The sequence below is a fragment of the Rhineura floridana genome, chromosome 2, assembly GCF_030035675.1.
Source record: "Rhineura floridana isolate rRhiFlo1 chromosome 2, rRhiFlo1.hap2, whole genome shotgun sequence".
Taxonomy (NCBI): domain Eukaryota; kingdom Metazoa; phylum Chordata; class Lepidosauria; order Squamata; family Rhineuridae; genus Rhineura; species Rhineura floridana.
The window spans coordinates 91,023,774-91,041,925 of NC_084481.1; the positions used below are offsets into that span (position 1 = coordinate 91,023,774).

Genomic DNA, 18,152 nt, shown 5'->3' on the forward strand with positions numbered 1-18,152 from the left:
TTGTAACTTTGTAGTAGCAGCACTAGTAGCGGTAGTAATAGCAGAGTCTTATTTTCCTAATTCCCTAATGAAATGTATGTTGTCAGCCTCACAATCCCATCTCCTCATCACCGCCCATCTTGTGCTCTCAGTTTTCTTCCCAGTTTTCCTGCATTAGGAAAATGTAGAAAAAGGTATTTTATCAAATCCCAGGATTCTTTGGAAGAAGCCATGACAGTTTCAGTGGTATAATAAAAGGATAGATGTTCATAGTGTGGACTTCACATTCAACAGCCTCTTCCTCCTGCTTAGGTCTCAGCAGGAAAAAGACCAGCTGCTGCTTTTGCTGGAGAAAAGCCGCCAGGAATCAGAGGAAAAGGAGAAGAGATACAAAGGAGAGCTGTCAGAGCAGGGGGAGCTCATTGGCAACATGAAAGGGAAACTGCTGGAATTACTGCGGTGAGTAAAGAGTGCAAGAGGAACGGGAGAAAGGGAGCAACCCCCCTTTCCTGGTGCTGGTTTTGGAAATGCAGACTAGGGAGTGGGGGGAAGCCCCCCACACACAGAGAAATCAAAACATGCTAGATACGATAGAGGCCAGCCAGAGTCACATCCCTCCCGCTAGAATCCTCAGCTGTGGTAAAGTGATGAAGTACAGGATTAGAGAGATTAGAGAGAGAGAGAGAGAGAGAGAGAGAACACGAACAGCAGTACATGGCATAATATTCAGTTGATTAAGATCAGGACAACTGCAATCTAATGTATAGTTTCCTGGTAGTAAGCTTCACCATGCTCAGAGGTGCTTAATTCTGACTGCACAGGTTCAGCTTGTAAAACAAGTTGGAACCCCATCATAGAAAGGGGGGGGGAATATCCAGCAGCATGCTTATTTTCCTCATTCTCTGACTTTCACTATATGCTAGTTTGTCACAAACAGCCCTGAAAGCCTCATTATCACCTCAGTCACTTGCCAAAGCAAGGTAAAAGAGTCTGTCAATGACTCAGGCTCCTTCTTCACTCCAACATGGTTTCTCAGTACTAACTCATCCCTGTTATTCCTTCTGTGTGGGCTGCTTGGATGTTCCTGAAGTGATGGCTCAAAGAAGCTGTAAAGATACTCAGCGGAAAGATGTTAAGGCCTGCGCAGGACATGTTGCTGCCTGTGACACAGGACAAGATACCATTCCACATTCCATGTACAGAAACTGATTAGATTGGCAGCTGAATCTTATTTCAACATGGGCAGCAGGACAACATTCTACATCACTCTTGAGGGTGGCAGGCTAGCTTTTAGTGGGCACAGGACATTCCGTCCTTCATCACCTCACTGCCACTTCCTGCCCCACAGCATCTGCCCCAGAGGCATCTGCCTCAACTCTGCACAATGGTAGGGCAGCTCTGTGCCTCGGCAGATAACATTGTGATGAATGTTATACAAGCAACAAAAAAAGAAAAATATCTTGGTGCTATTGGTCAGCAATATTTGTACTGTTCACTGCGGCCATGCACAATGTCTGAAGAATCAGTCCTTTATAGCTGTTGTACATAATGCCCAATTTGTTGTCAGGCCAAGTTCAAGGTGTTACTGTTGGTATATAAGGCCCTTAAGTGCTTGGGATTAGTTTACTTGTGGGACTGCCTTGCCCCATATGTGCCCACATCAGGCAGGCGCCCTTTAGTGTAGTGGTTAAGGTGTTGGACTATGACCTGGGAGACCAGCGTTGGAATCCCCACACAGCCATGAAACTTGCTGGGTGACCTTGGGCCAATCACTGCCTCTCAGCCTCATGAAAACCCTGTTCATAGGGTCGCCATGAGTCGGAATCAACTTGAAGGCAGTACACATTCTTTTCACTGCCTGCTTGAAACATTTTTGATTAGGCAAGCCTATCCAGACACATAGGTAGGATGTGTTGTAATCTTTTTAATTTGCTGCTGTTTTAATTGTCTTTTTAAAGTTTTTAATTACTTGTTTTAACTGTTTTATTGATAATTTTAATGTCTCTTGTAAACTGTTTAGAGGTATCTTACAATCAAGTGGTAAATAAATTTTATTAAATAAATATATTAGGAGACATTTGCATTAAAATGCTGATGCTTTTTTTGAAAAAATAAATAAACTGATATGGAAATATGAAGAACTAAACTTAAGACTGGAAAAATGAGAATCTGTGAAAAACCAAAATGGACAGATTCATCCATCCCTGGGGTGGGGGGGAGAGACAATTAAGAGGAGATATGAAGGTTATCTTCAAATATTTGAAGGGCACTTGATAGATGATGGAACAAATGTATTTTCTGTTGCTCCACAAGGTAGGACCTGGAAAAACATATTCAAATGACAAGCAAAAGGAATAGATTGAACATTGGGAAGAACTCCCTGAGGAAGGAGCTGTTTGACAGTGAAACAGACTGACTTGAAAGGTGGTGGGTTCTCCTTTGTTTGAGTTTTTTTAACGAAAGGTTGGCTGGCTACCTATCAGGGATCCTATAGCAGCTAATTCCCTGCATTGACAGACGGCTATACTTCCAATACCTTCCAATTATATGATTCATAGGAGGCTCCATCATTTTGTCATGGGATGGTCATGACGTGCTCATTAGCTGCCTATACAGCTAGTGTAAGACAATGATCTTTCTTTGCTTTTGCTTTTCTTCTTCAGGGAAAAGGATGCCCTGTGGCAAAAGACAGAAGGCATTGCTTCCCAAGTGAAGGCATCTTCAGCTCCTCAGAACTCAGGAGTGTGTGTCCAGTGCAAAAAGGATTTCAGGCTCATGTCACGCCGATACCAGTGCAGGTAATGTGTGTCCAATTGCTTGTTTGTGGGGAAGAACAAGTGTGTCAAGGGGAAACAATGCTTGCCAAGGAATAGATTCTACCCCCACCCTGTTTTTGTTTTTGTCCCACACTGGATTCTGCAGCATGTAGGAAAAGAGGGCTTGGCCCTTTGCAGTGAAGACTACCATTGCAGATGGGCAAACTGAGAAGCCAGTCCCAACAGGGTACAGATAGCTATTGAGTTCTGCTGTCAGCCATGAATGGCTCTCTGCACAAGGTCTAGATGACAATGTGTGTCAGCATCAAGTGGCTGAGCATCCCAGAATGCCCTTTTGCATGTGGGGATCCCTGGAAAAGCTCATAGACACATCAGCCTGTTGGCAATATTAGATACGTACTTTGATTTGTACAGTATATTGTTCAAAGGCACTCAGTTACAAAAGGGTGGGGAGGTAAAATTCACCAAACCATGTAGAAATTAATTGGCATATAAGTTGTTTGTGTTTTTTTAAAATATTTTATGTTCAAACACAATAAAAGGAAATAAAAATAAAAATAAAATAAAAACATTGCCAGCTGACATTAACAATAAAATTCTATCAATCCTGATTTAAATGTATAGATTAATATAGGTAGTCCATATGGCAACTAAGTCGAGAAGTGTCTTAAATGCTCTTGGACTAGCAACGAAGCAGGCCAATCCCTTTTCAGAAGCAGGGCCCATCTTTGTTTTCCTACCCCCTCCCAAGTAGTATTTATTACCTCGGCTGTTTCTCGTTTTGTAAGTTAGTCTGCACCTGGATTTGATACTGAGTTGGCCAAAGCCATCTATGGAACTTCACAGTTGAGCAGGGATCTGATCCCAGTTGTTCCATGTCCAAACCCGGCAGTTAATAACTCAGACATTGTCCTTATGGGAACAGTACTTGTAAGTTTTCCCTAACAGAGCAAATGGCAGCTTCTAATGTGGGATGGATGCTATTTACATCAGGGGAAATCACGCCAATAAGGGGTTCACCCCTCCTACCTCTGGTGCTGTGGTCCTGATCCAGTTTGGTGGTGAATGCAGGAGCTTTCCTAGGTTCTTACAGGACTTGTGGCCTAGGTCCAGGGCACAAATTTGTATAAAATTTGAATGTGATAATGTATTTGTATAGACAGGACCACTCAAAGGGGGGGTAGGATGGTCATTTGATCTAAGCCTCAAGCTCAAAGGGGGGCTTAAATTTAGATACTTGTTAACGGGGGGGAATCAAATTATGCCTTACTGTTTTTTGTTTCTCTGTGTTGTCACATTTTATTTTTATTATGGCTATGAGCTTCAAAATCCAGAAGTGCCCTGGGCCTCTCTGGGCCTCTGAGAGGGCCAGTGTATAGATGCCCTTGAGCAAAGATGGCTGGGCTCTCACCAATACAACACGTTGCAGTGAGCCCAGCCATCCTGTACGCAGGCAAGGGAAAGAAGCAGAAGATTTGGAGTCCAGTGCAGAAGACCCAGGGTTCAGAGCCTCTGGGCTACCTCCTAACAACACACATTGGGAGGGGGGTGGTTGTAGCTGCTTTTAAAAAATAGTAAAGAGATGGAAGATCTGAGGAGGGATCTCCAGTCTCTCATCAAGTTAGGCCTTTCTGCTGCATCACACTCATTCTGCAGCTAGGGAGCTGGCGAGACCCTTTGTCAGTAAACAACAGCTGCAAAAAGGGGAAGTCTCGATCCAAAATAAGGCGTGGCTTTCACAAGCAGTGAAACTGGGAAGAGCCGATGAGAAGTGGGAAACATCTCGTGAGCACTGTGACGTCCTTCCCTGGCACCACCTGTGTCACTCTCACTCGTGGCTACCAGCAGTCAGGATCGTCGTGTTTATTTTTACCTCTCTCCGCTCTAGCACAGATCTCAAAAGATCCCCCTGCTAGGACACACTACCCAACACTCTGTGTATCCAATATAACCTCTAGACTGTGCCTTAGTCTCTTCCTGGTTATTTTGATACCTTGTGTCTGTGTATAGGTAATTCCCAACCCCCCTGAAGCCTCTTGCCTATGAAGCTCACAGCTCTGGGTTCCTCTGTGGTACTGGATGTTGATACAATATGTCTTCCTTCACCACTGCCACCATTCGATACTATTTCTTCTTCAGCCTTGGTTACTCTGCCTCCCCTCTGGTCTGTGCACCCCAGCTGAGGAATCAGGCTTTAAGTAAACCAAGAAAATATTTATTGATAACACTAAGAATAACAAGATTACTTATAGATTTCATTGACAAGCATATGGTTTCATATACGTTTCTCTTATGTTCCTAATTCCTACTATTTCCCTCAGAACTCCCAATCCAATCTCTCAACAGCCACCTCTTACTCTCCACATCAACCTCCCTGTCCACAACCACCCTGTCCAACCCCCACCATCCAACAACCAACCAACCACGACTCAACTGTCATCCTCTCATTTATACCTTCAGCCATTCAAACACACAGCCAATCATCATCCAGCATTCTACAGCCCATGTACTCCCCCTTCTCACTCACTCCACTTACCATATTTCCTATAATAAACCTGCACTTACCACATTTATATTACATTCACATACAGGAACATCACAAGGACTTTAATTTTTCAACAGCTTCCTTTATCCAGCTATGTGATGGTACATAGCAGGCAAGGAGGAAAAAGAGAGACAGCTTTGTAGCTTTTTGAGGGTTTACAGAGAGGATATGGCCTTGTTCTCTTTTGCTCCAGGGGGATTGCATACAAAAAAGTGTACATCAGAAGAAATGAAGTGCTGACAAATTTTCATGAGGACTTTAAAAAAAAAAGCAAATTGATGTGGAAATGTAGAGAACTGAACTTAAGGTTGGGAAAATGAGACATATTCACCCATCCCTATTAGAGAGATTTCTTTTCTTTTTGTGTTGCTTCCCTCCTATGAAGCCCAGAGGAGCCGCAGAATAATCAAGGATTCTTTCCTCACCTCAGTTATTGCTGAGGAGAGCTGAATGCTTCACTATGTGGTCACAATGCAAAGGAGCTGTTTCTGTACATGCAAAATAATCATGTGTGCAATCAAGGTTATTGCTTTAGCTTTGATGCCTGCAGCTTCCACATCCCATGAGGCAAGTTGCTTTCGAAAGAGAATCATTTCATCAGTTTTTGGGAGTCGCATCTGGGAAAATTAGAGACAGCCCCGATAACACCTTTGGTTTCTTTGCACATGCATAAATGGCTTCTTTGCATTGTGGCTCATATCTAAACCCTGGGTGGGCAAGAAATGGGTTGTCAGTGTTACATGTCCTCTTGATTTGCAGGGAAGCATGAGGGAGGCCAATTCCTAAAACACACACATGCAAGTCAACTGGGACAGAATCACAAATGCTACAGAACAAGATCAGTAGGATGAAAAAAAGGATAGCAAGGATCTAAGGAACACATCGTTGTTTGTCAATGATTAAGGAAGAAGGTTTTGATTGTTAGATTCAGCAACTTCCACAATTGATCCTGAACCACTTTTTGTGCAAAGAAACCTAACTTCTGAAATCCTAATTTCTATAACTGGGGGAACTGTGAGTGTTGTATTGTTGTGGTGGTTGGCTATTTTGGCCTGCCCTGTGCGGTCCTTGACAAGGACTGGATCTTGAAGGTGCTTAAAAGAGCAGCCTTTTTAAGTGTTAACTTAAAAATTGTTCTTCCCCTGCATCTGTAAATTGATTGGGGGAGAGGGTACATTGAGTACTCATGTTATTTTGAAATTGTTATGTTCCACTTACCATTTTTCATTGGTAACATTTAGAAATGATGCATCACAGACCATAAAAGGGGTTATTTAAATCCTCTTGTTCTCACTCTGAGAAATGTCTCCTGTCATACAGCCTGATCCTGTGTGCTTACTCAGAAACAAGGATCAAAGCAGACAAGGTGCCATTTGTGCAATTAGCAACTGGGTGAATGCCTTTTAAAAAGTAAATTGGAGGCATGGGCAGATCTGGATTGGCACACTGGCATGGGTGGGGTGGGGTAGGAGAATTTAACCCTTTGCTATTCACTACAGTCCTATTCCAGATTGTAGCCCTTGCACTTGTAATTTGTGTTGAAGAGAACGTCTCATTTGCTCCATTAGATACTCCCAATGCAAATTGCAGTCATGGAGGAGGGGGAAATCTGGATCAGGACCACTTTTGGGGGTAAAAGTTAAAACACTCCTACCCCTACCCCCTCACCAGGGTCCCAGTCTGTAATTGGGGGTTTACAGTTGCCCTAAATGTGGGTAGGATTGTAGCCTTAGAATGCTATTCTACACACATTTACAAGCGAGTAAATCCTACTGGATATTTTATTCATTCATTCATTCATTTTTATTACATTTGTGTCCCACCATTTTATAAACATGGCCAAGGCAGTTAACAAAGGTAAAATCCACAATAATACAGTATAATAACAAACAATATAAATCAAATAAGAAAATGTAAAAATAGCAGCCAGTTAAAACTTGGGCTGTGCACAACCTCCCCTAATCAGCCCATGGCTGCAATCTGGAAGGCAGCAGGGCTCATGTTTAATTAGGGTAAAAAAACCTCTAATTAATTAAACATATTAAACATATGATGGGGAAGGAGGAGATGTTGTGCCTCCTTTCCTCCCCCGCAACCAAGAGTGGGATCAATTTATACTTCTCGATGCATCACACAGGAGGGAGCAATCGTTCCCCCCCTTTGCTTATCAGGCAGGAAGAAAAGCCGCAGCTGCCTCTTCTTCCTACCTGATGCCCTGCCCCTTGACAGAACCCGACACAGCCAAGGCCTAAAAACATCTGAATGGGCCCAATTTGGCTCAGTCTTCAGCCAAATTTGGTGCATAGCCCTAGTTGAAACATTATATTAAAATACAGTGAAAGCTCATTATAACATGGGGATGGGGGACAAAGGATGTAATTGAATTATAGGGGTTCTGCATTGTAATGAAAACTGCTGTACTGTATACAGTATTTTACTCGGGGAACATTGTCATATCTGCAGTATATCCAAATCCATGGTACAGTGAGATGTGTTATAACGAGTTTCCACTGTATAGGTTAAAACACAAAGCATCTGAGCAAACAAACTGGCTCTGCTGGCCAAACCTCTGCTTTTAAATAAAAAGGATTTTGCCTACCTGAAAAAGGCTAGGTGGGTCTCCCTTGACAGGGAGTTGCAAAGTTTTGGGCACAACCTTTCTTGCGTTCCCACCAAAACATATTTAAGAGGTTGGCAGAACAGAGAGAAGTGCCTCTCTGGAGGAGCTCAATATCTCAAGACAGGCTCATACGAGAGAAGGCAGTCTTTCGGATTACCTAGTTCTAAATGGTTGGGGCTTGATAGGTCATAACTTCACTTGGAATTGTACCACGCCACATATTGGCAGCCCTGTAACTGTTGTAACCTAGGAATCACATGCTCCCTATAATTGACATCAATCAACAGCCTGACTGCAGCATTCTGAATCTGGTGAAGTTTCCAAACAGTCTTCAAAGGCAACCCCACATAGAGTGTGTAGCTGAAGTCCAAACGAGATGTAACTAAGGCAGGAGTAGCTAATGTGGTGCCCTCTGGATGTTGTTGGACTACAACTTCTATAATCTTTGTCCATTAGCCATACTGGCTGGGGCTGATGACAACTGCCCTCTTGATGTTGCTGGACTACATCACATTGGCTATCCCTGAACTAAGGCATATGTCACTGTGGCCAGCAGTAACAGGACTTGGTTCTGCAAAGGATTGTTCTCTTAGTCTCTTTTCCATCAAGTGAGTAAAAACAAACTGGCTACAGAGCTGATTATCCTAATTGTCAATCATGAATGCAGATCTCGCTTCAGATCAGATGGAAACATGCCAGACACCAAAACACTAGGGGTACTATTCCATGCTAGTCTTACTCGGAGTAGATCCATTGAAGTTAAGACATGACTAAAGATCTACTCTGAGGAGAATTTGAATACAACCCTAAGTCAATCATCTGTAACCAAATGGTTTTATGGTCTCTCTCTTTCTCTTTCTCAGGTTATGCCAGAACATGGTTTGTCATGCCTGTTCAGTGAGCAGCGGGCACAAGGAGCGCTGCTGCCAACCATGCTACCAGAAGAGAAATGCCCAAGACACCTGAACGTTAGGCTCACCAAGCCAGCACATTCTATCCAGTGGCACTGGCACTGCAAGTTCAGTAAATAGCTCCCTCCCTGAGTGCCATCTGGGAATGGATGCAACTTCCTTTGTGGCATTGGTTGCAAACTAATCCAAAAGAAGAGAACCGTATGGTGACAACTGGAGATGTTGCAATGATAACAAGGAATCACTTAAAAATTAAATTCCAGTCAAGAATGAGCCTGAATATCATGGATATTCAAATGGTATAGGGGCATCTCTTGTTATTCCCAGACCCAACACTAGTAGTTAGAAATCTGTTTATATCTGGCATTTCTATGAAGCATGCAGCAGGCACTCTCCACTTGCCTTCAGCCCCTGCAGCCAAGGATTTCCAAAACATCACATTTGAGGGATATAATGCATTGGTTGAACAACCAGATGGATAGGGAGAGAATATACTGTATTTTCTGTCCACCATGAGATGTGGAGAGCTATTTGCAGCCTTATATTCTGTTGTGGCTTGTTGGAGTTGCTTCGAGAAGCAGGCACATGAAGCATTGATATGGTATTGTCACTGAACCCCAGTATAGAATTTGAGCATATGCAAGCTGGCAATTTGAAAGGGAGCAACTTCATGGGAACTCTTCCTGTATTCTCCCATGTGTGCTTAGCTACAACAGCAGTAACACAAAAGGAGAGACATTTTGCCAAACAATACTGTGACCACACCAAGTTCCCAAGAATGAGTTTTGCTTTCTACTGCAATCTTTCCTACTATAGATGGTGGGACCACTTGAGGCAGCTGGGAAGGTGACTGATGTAGAAAAACCATGGGAGAAGACAATCCCTATCACCACCATGGATAGCAGATGTAATGGCACCAACTCACTCTACTTTATTTATTTTTATTCTGACAATCGCTATTGAAAACTGGAATCCATAATTTAATCATGTAATTGCTATGGAAGAAATTATTATTTATGGAGTGGGGATTTAAGAAACTAATTTTAAATTAAAATCATTTGGATGGTTCTGGGTTTTTTCTTCCTTTTTTGTGCAAAAAATATAATTTGTAGTTTTCTGTTTCTCTGGTTTGGCAATGGAGTCCATTACAAAATTCTATTTTTCAATATGTCAGCTGCCGCAAAATGAAGAAACTAATAATGTAGTTAGCAAACTATTTGCAGAATTTGAAATGTAATATTATGTCCTCTGTGTGAACGCTAAATTGTATTGCTCTGTCAGGTTGTAATGTTCATAGAAAGAAGCAGCAAATATCAATTGTGTTTAACTAGGGCTTCAATTTGCTCAACCAAATAAATTAAAACACTTCAACAGGAACATCTTTCTGTATGTGTAGGGGCAATAATCTTTCTCCTGATGGCCACTTGAGACTGGCAAGTTATATTGCTTAGTTACCATCCCTTTCCCCCAGGATATCCTTCCTAGAGTTACCAAGTCAGCAGAGTCCCAAACTCTAAAATTCACAAGGCCGGCTCTGTTGATATCACAAGTATGCCAATTCTTAACCAAGAAACAACAATCTGATACAAAGTTGGAGCCCAGTGAAGGCCCTCCTTTTTCATTATTATTATTAGTAGTAGTATTATGTGGCAAACAAGAGACAGCTATGTAACCACTCCTTAAAAAGGCTTCCAGTTGCTAATATTGCTTCTTGGTGCTCAAGTGGGTGGTCACTGTTCAAATCTAGGCTGCCTTGAATGACATGGACCCATCTGGACCCATTTCAATCCAACTTCAGACCTGGATATGGCATGGAAATTTGTTCACCCTGATGGATGACCTTGTTGGAGGAAAAGGAATAGTGCAAACCTGTTAATTCTCCATGATCCCTTGGCAACTTTTGGGTTGCATCCAACTAAGTTTTACTCAGAGTAGATCCATTGAAAGTAATGGACCCAAGTTAGTCATGTCCATTATTTTCAATGGGTCTACTCTGAGTAGGACTACCATTAGATACAATGCTTTGATACCATCAATGATGGTATCCTTGTGGACTGACTCTGTGTGTGGGGAGTGGGAGGCATGCTCTTGAAGGGTCAGTTCCAGAAGGTTGTTGTGGGGGATTTCTCCTTGACCCCTTGGCACTTGTGCTGTGGGGTCCCACGGGGCTCCCTCTTTTCATCCATGCTTTTAAAAATCTATATGAAGCTGCTGGGTAAAGTTATCCAGGGATTTGCCATCTGTACGCAGATGACACCCAGCTCTAACTCTCTCCTTGTCATCTGCATTAGGTGAAGCTGTAAACGTGCTCAATCAGTGGTGCTGGGCTGAATGGGAGCCAGTAAACTGAAGTTTAACTTTGCCAAGATAGAGGTGCTCTGAGTAGATGGTTCTTGGGGTCAGGGAGAAGGCATTGAACCTCTTCTGAAAGGGGTTCCACTCCCCCTGAAGGATCAGATTTGCTGCTTGGGGTTCTCTTGGACCCAGCTTTGTCACTAGAAGAAAAACAAGTAGCCTTAGTAGCAAAGAGTGCCTTTCATCAGCTTCAGCCTCTTCTGGGCAGAGGTAACTGGCCACAGTTATCCATGTCCTGATAAACTCCCAGCTGGAGTAAGGCGCCTTTGAAAAGTGGTTTGGAAGCTTCCGTTGGTACAGAATACAGATGCCAAAATTTTTACTGGTGCAATGTATGCAGTTCATATCTCAGCAGTTCCCAAAGGGTCCCATCGGCTGTTTGCTTCCAAACCCAATTCAATGTGCTCTTACCGACTTTTTAAAGCCCTAAACAGCTTGAGACCCAGGTAGTGGAAGGAGTGACTTCTCCCCTTTCCTCCTGCCTGGACTCTGAGATCATCAGCCTAAGGCCCTTCTCTCTGGCCTCCTGCTTGTTAGAGGTGCTTTTTCAAAAAATCATGAACTGATATGGAAATGTAGAGAACTGAATTTAAGATTGGAAAAATAACTGAGAGAAACTGAAATGCACAGATTTGTCCAAGCCATCTGTCCTGGCCAGTGATGTAAGTATGGCAGAGGACCCAATTTAACATTGTGTGGGGAAAACAGAAGGGAGTAGAAAAAGAGGAAGGCCAAACAAGAGATGGATTGATTCCATAAAGGAAGCCACTGGCCTGAACTTACAAGATCTGAACAGGGTGGTTCATGACAGATGCTCTTGGAGGTCACTGATTCATAGGGTCGCCATAAGTCGTGGTCGACTTGGAGGCACATAACAACAACAAAGCATTTATAGTGGTGCTGTCAGGATAGGTCTTTATGGTTCCTCTTAGCAGAATACGCAGGAGGGCCTCCAGATGCAGCAGGGCTAGTTTACCACATTTTGAAGTGAAGTAATACACATTGCCATCCAAAGGGAAGGGCTTCTGTAAAACTTGTAAGTGAAATAATACACATTGCCATCTGAGGAGGATCCCACTCTATAGGAGACCACTAAGCCAAGAGTTTGTAATTACTTAGGTGCACCACTGAGTGTTCATAATACACTCAACAATGCTTTATAATTGTAGAGGGGAGCCTCTGGCCTATGGGTATAATTAGGCCTACCAAGCCTCCCCAGGTGGCCCATGGCCTGTGCCAACCTTTCCATCACTGTCATTGTATGATATCAGGCACAGGATATGTAAAGCCACAGCACAAACAAATTCAAAACAAAAATATGGAGCACACCAAGTACACTTCCAATTCTTCCTTTGCAGTTGCATCTTGAATTCTATTTGAATTCAAGCCATGGCTGCAAAAAGGACAATCTTCCTTTGCAGGATTGAATTTGTAACTCAATAGCTTTATATAGCTTTGGCTATGGGGCGGTATACAAATGCAATAAATAAATAATAACCACCTGTCATCATATGACATCAGGTAACTGACATGTGGCCCTCTTCCGGTTCCGGTTGCACCAGCCGGTGAGTTTTATGAAACGTCCTTGGCTTCTTTTTCCATAGCTCTTATTTCAACAATTTTTATCTTTTTTGGACACAACTCAAATGTCTTTCCAACGAACTAATTATACAGTGCTTTGAAAATTGCAAAACCCTGATGTTTTGATCTACAAATCATTTAAACAAATCATTTAAACAACTAAACAGTCAGGCTCAGGTTCTCTTGTATCATCCTTGCTTCTAATAACTAATAGCTAAGTAACTAACTAACCAAACAACTCAAGTCTTTTTCTGAATTCAACTCCCAATTAACTATGGTAATTACAAGAAAAGAAAGACAAAACTTAAGACCCCCACCTCCCTTGCTAAGCCTAGGCGATAAAGAAATGAAAAAGAAAAAGAAACGAATCCAGAAACAACAGGAAGTAACTTTTCTCCCAATACACACTGAATCCCTCTCTGAAGAATTAAAGGGACAGAAAAAAATTACAGACTTTTTCTCAATAATGACGCATCACTATTCTGTCTTAGATCAACAACATACTTCATCCCAACCAACAGACTGGCCCCTCTCCTTAAGGGGCTTTGATCACAGTCATGTGATAGAAACATCTTCCACGTGTCTGGCCGATGAAATTGCCTTGGCTGATTGTCAAAGTGGAAACTTTACAGATTCTTTAACCTTACAAGGTGCTAGTACTTCCATGACACTTAAAACGACATCACAAGAAGCTAATGAAAAGTACACCTCTAAATCTCTTATTGAGACGACCGAGGCATCCCCCGAAGCCATGACCACACATAATATTTCTGTCTTACAGCAAAGGATGCCGGGTTTTTCCTCTGGGGGTCTTCAATTCCAACCTGAAAATTTTGATCTGGATGCCAATTCTCTCCACTCCCCTTCATTGGATGTTCTTCCTGAGCATTCGCCTGGACATACCCTTCCTTTAATAGGCTGGATGTTTATGTTGTCAACGGACTTGGACCATGTCAAAACATATCTAAGTGAATGTAACGCGCTTTTATCATCTTTAGTCGCTATACAGCAAAAGTCACAACCTTCCCAAGTGCACTCTTCTAATTTGCACCCTGTTGTACCATCTGTGTCTACCAAGGCTGCTCATCAACCACAATCACACAGTAAGAAAAAAAAGTGCAATGGAAAAAAAAGAAAAATACTTCCAGTCACACATAGACAAAAGCATAAAAATCAGAAGTCGTATAAAATAGGTCGTAACAACAAGATGAATTTTAAAAAACTTTTTAGATTATTGGATGCCTTGCCTGAGGCACATTCCACAAAATCAACCTCGATGTCAAAAAAAACACACACACATGCAGATGGCATACATATTCCATCTATTAATAACGCCAACCCTTTTATACCACAACCTGCTAAGTTGGTCCCTGGTTCTCCTGTTATTAGGAGTCCAGCTCGCTCTCCACCCCTTCAAGACCCTTGGCAAGACGCTTTAGAGGCCATACCCACAAATCGGTTAAAGGAATCATCAGATCCATTGCCACTCTGGAATCTGGTTCTAAACAGATACAAACTGGTCTTTGAAAATTACCCCAAACCATGGGGTTACATAACATCTGTCGTCAGAAAAAGACACTTTATTAACACCATCGAAAAAGATCTAATTACCTCACTAAATACTGATGACATTAAACAAATAGAGTACCTTTATTTCAATGATAACACTGCTAGGGCAGTGGTTACTTTTACCTCCCAGGAGGCAGTTAATCATATGTGGACTAATAAGGAAGTTTTGATTAACTCAGACATAAAAGTCTTGAGATTTTTTGAAAACCTGGCCTCTCCTAGGAGTTTATTTAACAACTCCTGCAAATCCCAGAACAAAGTTTATACATCGGTACACCCTCTTTCACTTCCGCTGATTGATTTGGATGTATACGAAGAAAAAGAAACTCCTATAGAAGCCTCAAATGCCCAAAAATTCCAGGACGCAGATGATATATTAAGGCCATGCCTTAGTCCTATAACTGTTTACCCCTCAACACATATACTATCTTTGTTGATCGGGACGTCTATCGAGAGTGCCCTGGCGCCTAAAGATGGATGACTAGATCCCAATAATGATCTGTTCTCCCCTGTAGATCTAAATGGGCTAAATAAGGTAAATCCTCAGGAGGCCCACCCAGCTGACACCTTGCAGACAGAGGATCATATGTTGCTACACTCCTTTGGCAATTTGCCTAAGACTGAAAGGGACGGAATTTTAGATAGGCTTGTTCATCTAATACTTCGCCTTTCATCAATCCACGAACACACAGAGATTGAGGAGATTCCAAATACAGAAAGCTCTAGTGATGGGGATTCCAGGCATAAAGCCCATTCATCTATGGATCAAGCCCAATCCCAGAGATCATCGTCGATTTCTTGGCTTTCGGCCTCTCTGCAAGAGAGTCCAATTCCCAGGATCTTAACTGCTACACGAACACGGAAGAACGGACAAGACCTGAGGGGCGTATATAACTCTGAATGATATTGCCTGATTCTCTCTTGGAATATAAGGGGTTGGCTTAACAAATTGAAAGAGGCTGATTTGTTATCTTTTTTCTATGATTTTAAAATTATATGCCTACAGGAAACATGGGTTCCTGCAGATACCCCTGTGTATTTAAATGGATACCAAGCCTTTACCCTCCCAGCGGTAAGATCTAGTAATAAAGGTAGGGGTAGTGGGGGCCTCTGCATTTTTATCTCAGCCAATTTACCAGTTCTTACTGAACCCCTTTTACCAAAATGTGACCACTATATACAGGGTATAAAAATAACAGGCCCCATTTTAGGCGATCTTATCATTATAAATGTCTATATACCCCCGGATATGGCCAGAAGTTTTATTCCAGGCTGCATTTGGGACCACCTTTCAGAGTTCTTATCCCATGTGGCATGCCAATTTCCATCATTTAGAATCATACTTTGTGGTGATTTTAATGCTAGACTGGGGCCTGGGCGTCATGATGGGTTGTCTACGAATCAGGGTCCAGTCACAGATAACCTTACCATCCCTAGATATTCGCAGGATCAGCTTTCTAATTCACAAGGTCTAAAACTTGCCGAACTTACCCATTCACACAATTTAGAATGTCTGCACGGCTCTCCTTTGGATTTGTCTAATGGGGCCCTTACATATTGTTCCTGGATGGGAGCTAGCGCAATTGATTTCACTTTTGTCTCAGATCCCTATTTCCAGAAGTCTACAATTTTCAAATGCTGGATAGAACTGAAAGCGACCACTTTCCTACTCTGACGGTTTTACGCTCTCGACGTTTCTCAATCCCTGATACTTCAGCAAATCTGACGGATTTGCAAAAGGCAGAGCGTAGACGTCGGTGGTCCCCCTTTTAAATTATTCCATCTCACAATCTCTGAATAGTAATACCCTGATCTCTCTCAGGCAAGAATCTACGAATCCTGAGACCGATATTCTTGACTCTTACCAATCCATTATATCTTGTCTCAAACCATTGTTAATAATTAATGGCCCTTCTAAGGCTTTACGTCCATTGGGTAAGAGGTGGTTTGATCAGGAATGTAAAATGGCCAAACAGCATCTAGTATACTACGCTCGTAGATTTATAAGGGATCCTTCTACTGCTACCCGTGAACACCTTGTTTTGCTTCGCTCCTCTTACAAGACATTGTTAAGGAAAAAAAAGGCCCAGTTCGCGATTACTCTATGGCAACAGCTTATTCAAGCTCAGCAAGATGGTAATGATCGCCTATTTTGGGATATGGTCTCGGGCTCGTATGGAGCTGGTAGTCACTCCATAACTAACCAAATCTCAACCTAGGCTTGGCAAGAGCATTTTAATAATCTATATTTTATACCCATAGATAGTATTGCCACTTTACCAATACTCACAGAGATAAACTTACCTAACTGGCCATCGGTTTCACTAACACAAATTCAAGTGCTTATTTCTTCTCTGAGAAAAGGCAAGGCTCCGGGGGAAGACATGATTCCCCCTGATCTTTTTATCAAATTCTCTGATATTAGCCAAATTATTCACTAGGATAAACAATACTGGTATAATACCGGAAGGCTGGAAGCAAAGTGTAGTCATTCCTATTTTCAAGAAGGGACAGAGATGTGATCCACGCAATTATCGCCCTATCAGTCTGTTGGATGTAGGAGCGAAGCTATATAGCAAATTTCTCCTCCTAAAATTAGAGGAATGAGAAGCTGATAACAGAATTATCTATCCAGAACAAGCAGGGTTCAGAAAAGGCCAGAGTACCATAGACCATTGCTTTACTCTCTACTTCTTAGCCAATCAATCGATACATGGACCCACAAAACACCTATATGTCGCCTTCGTAGATCTCGCGGCAGCTTTCGATTCAATAGATAGAGAGCGTCTATGGTCCAAGCTGGAGAATACTAATATTGATAAACGCTTGTTACACCTGATTAGGGAATTACACTCGAACAACACTATGAGAATTAGACTGGGAAACAATTTATCTGATCCAATATCGGTGAACAAAGGTGTAAAGCAGGGCTGTCTTTTAGCCCCTGCTTTGTTTAACCTTTATTTAAATGATATTGTTTCTGAGCTGCAGGATCCATCTTTCTTTGCCCCTTCATTAGGTAATAGGAAGATCACAATGTTAATTTACGCAGATGATATGATCTTGCTATCCCTCACTCCAATTGGCTTAAGGAGATTAATGGCGAACCTGGACACTTACTGTAAAAAGGAACATCTCAAAATTAATTATCAGAAAACCAAAGTTATGGTTTTTGGAAATAGATCTAGACAGCATAAATGGTCCATGGGAAACCACGCCATAGAACAATGTCGTGCTTTTAACTATCTTGGGATCCATTTTCAAGATAATCTATCATGGAAAAGACAACTTGCCGCAGTTAAATGTTCAGCATCTAGGGCCACCGGAGCGATACTTAAATTTTTCAGGTCTGTTGGGGGCCATCAGGTGGCTCCAGCTCTGAAAATCTATCAATATAAGGTTATCTCACAGATCCTATACGGGGCGGCTGTCTGGGGATGGGATGCTCTTTCCTTCCCCACTCTGGAGGCCATCCAGAATAACTTTCTCAAACAGCTTCTTTGTTTACCTCCCGGTACACCTACTGCTCTGCTACGATCTGAATGCGGCCTGTTATCAATCACGGCTCTTATACACAAGACCTTATTAACTTACTGGTCTTCACTAACTAATGCTCCTTCTAAGATCTTGGCGAAGGCCTGTTTTGATCAGGCCACGAAGGACAAATCCTGGAAGCAGAGATCCTTGAACATTCTACAGCAATACCATTTTACATCTAAGTCCCCTCTTTTATTGAATAAGAGTAAAATAAGTGCACAGATCGCTCAACACTCTATATGGATCGATAGGCTAGCCATCCTTAATTCCAAATTTTC

At 42.2% G+C, this 18,152-nt stretch overlaps 1 protein-coding gene across 7 annotated transcripts in view; it reads left to right on the forward strand.

Annotated features, from left to right (window-relative positions):
* Positions 1-9,900, forward strand: part of RUFY4 (RUN and FYVE domain containing 4) — a 33,839-nt gene extending 23,939 nt beyond the window's left edge. For all 7 annotated transcript variants that reach the window (XM_061609260.1, XM_061609258.1, XM_061609264.1 and 4 more), the window contains 3 exons: positions 292-438; positions 2,643-2,777; positions 8,785-9,900. In XM_061609260.1, the coding sequence (XP_061465244.1) occupies positions 292-438; positions 2,643-2,777; positions 8,785-8,887 (385 nt within the window). In that variant the 3' untranslated portion in view covers positions 8,888-9,900. The remainder of the gene's footprint in view (positions 1-291; positions 439-2,642; positions 2,778-8,784) is intronic.
* The last annotated feature ends 8,252 nt before the right edge of the window (positions 9,901-18,152 follow it).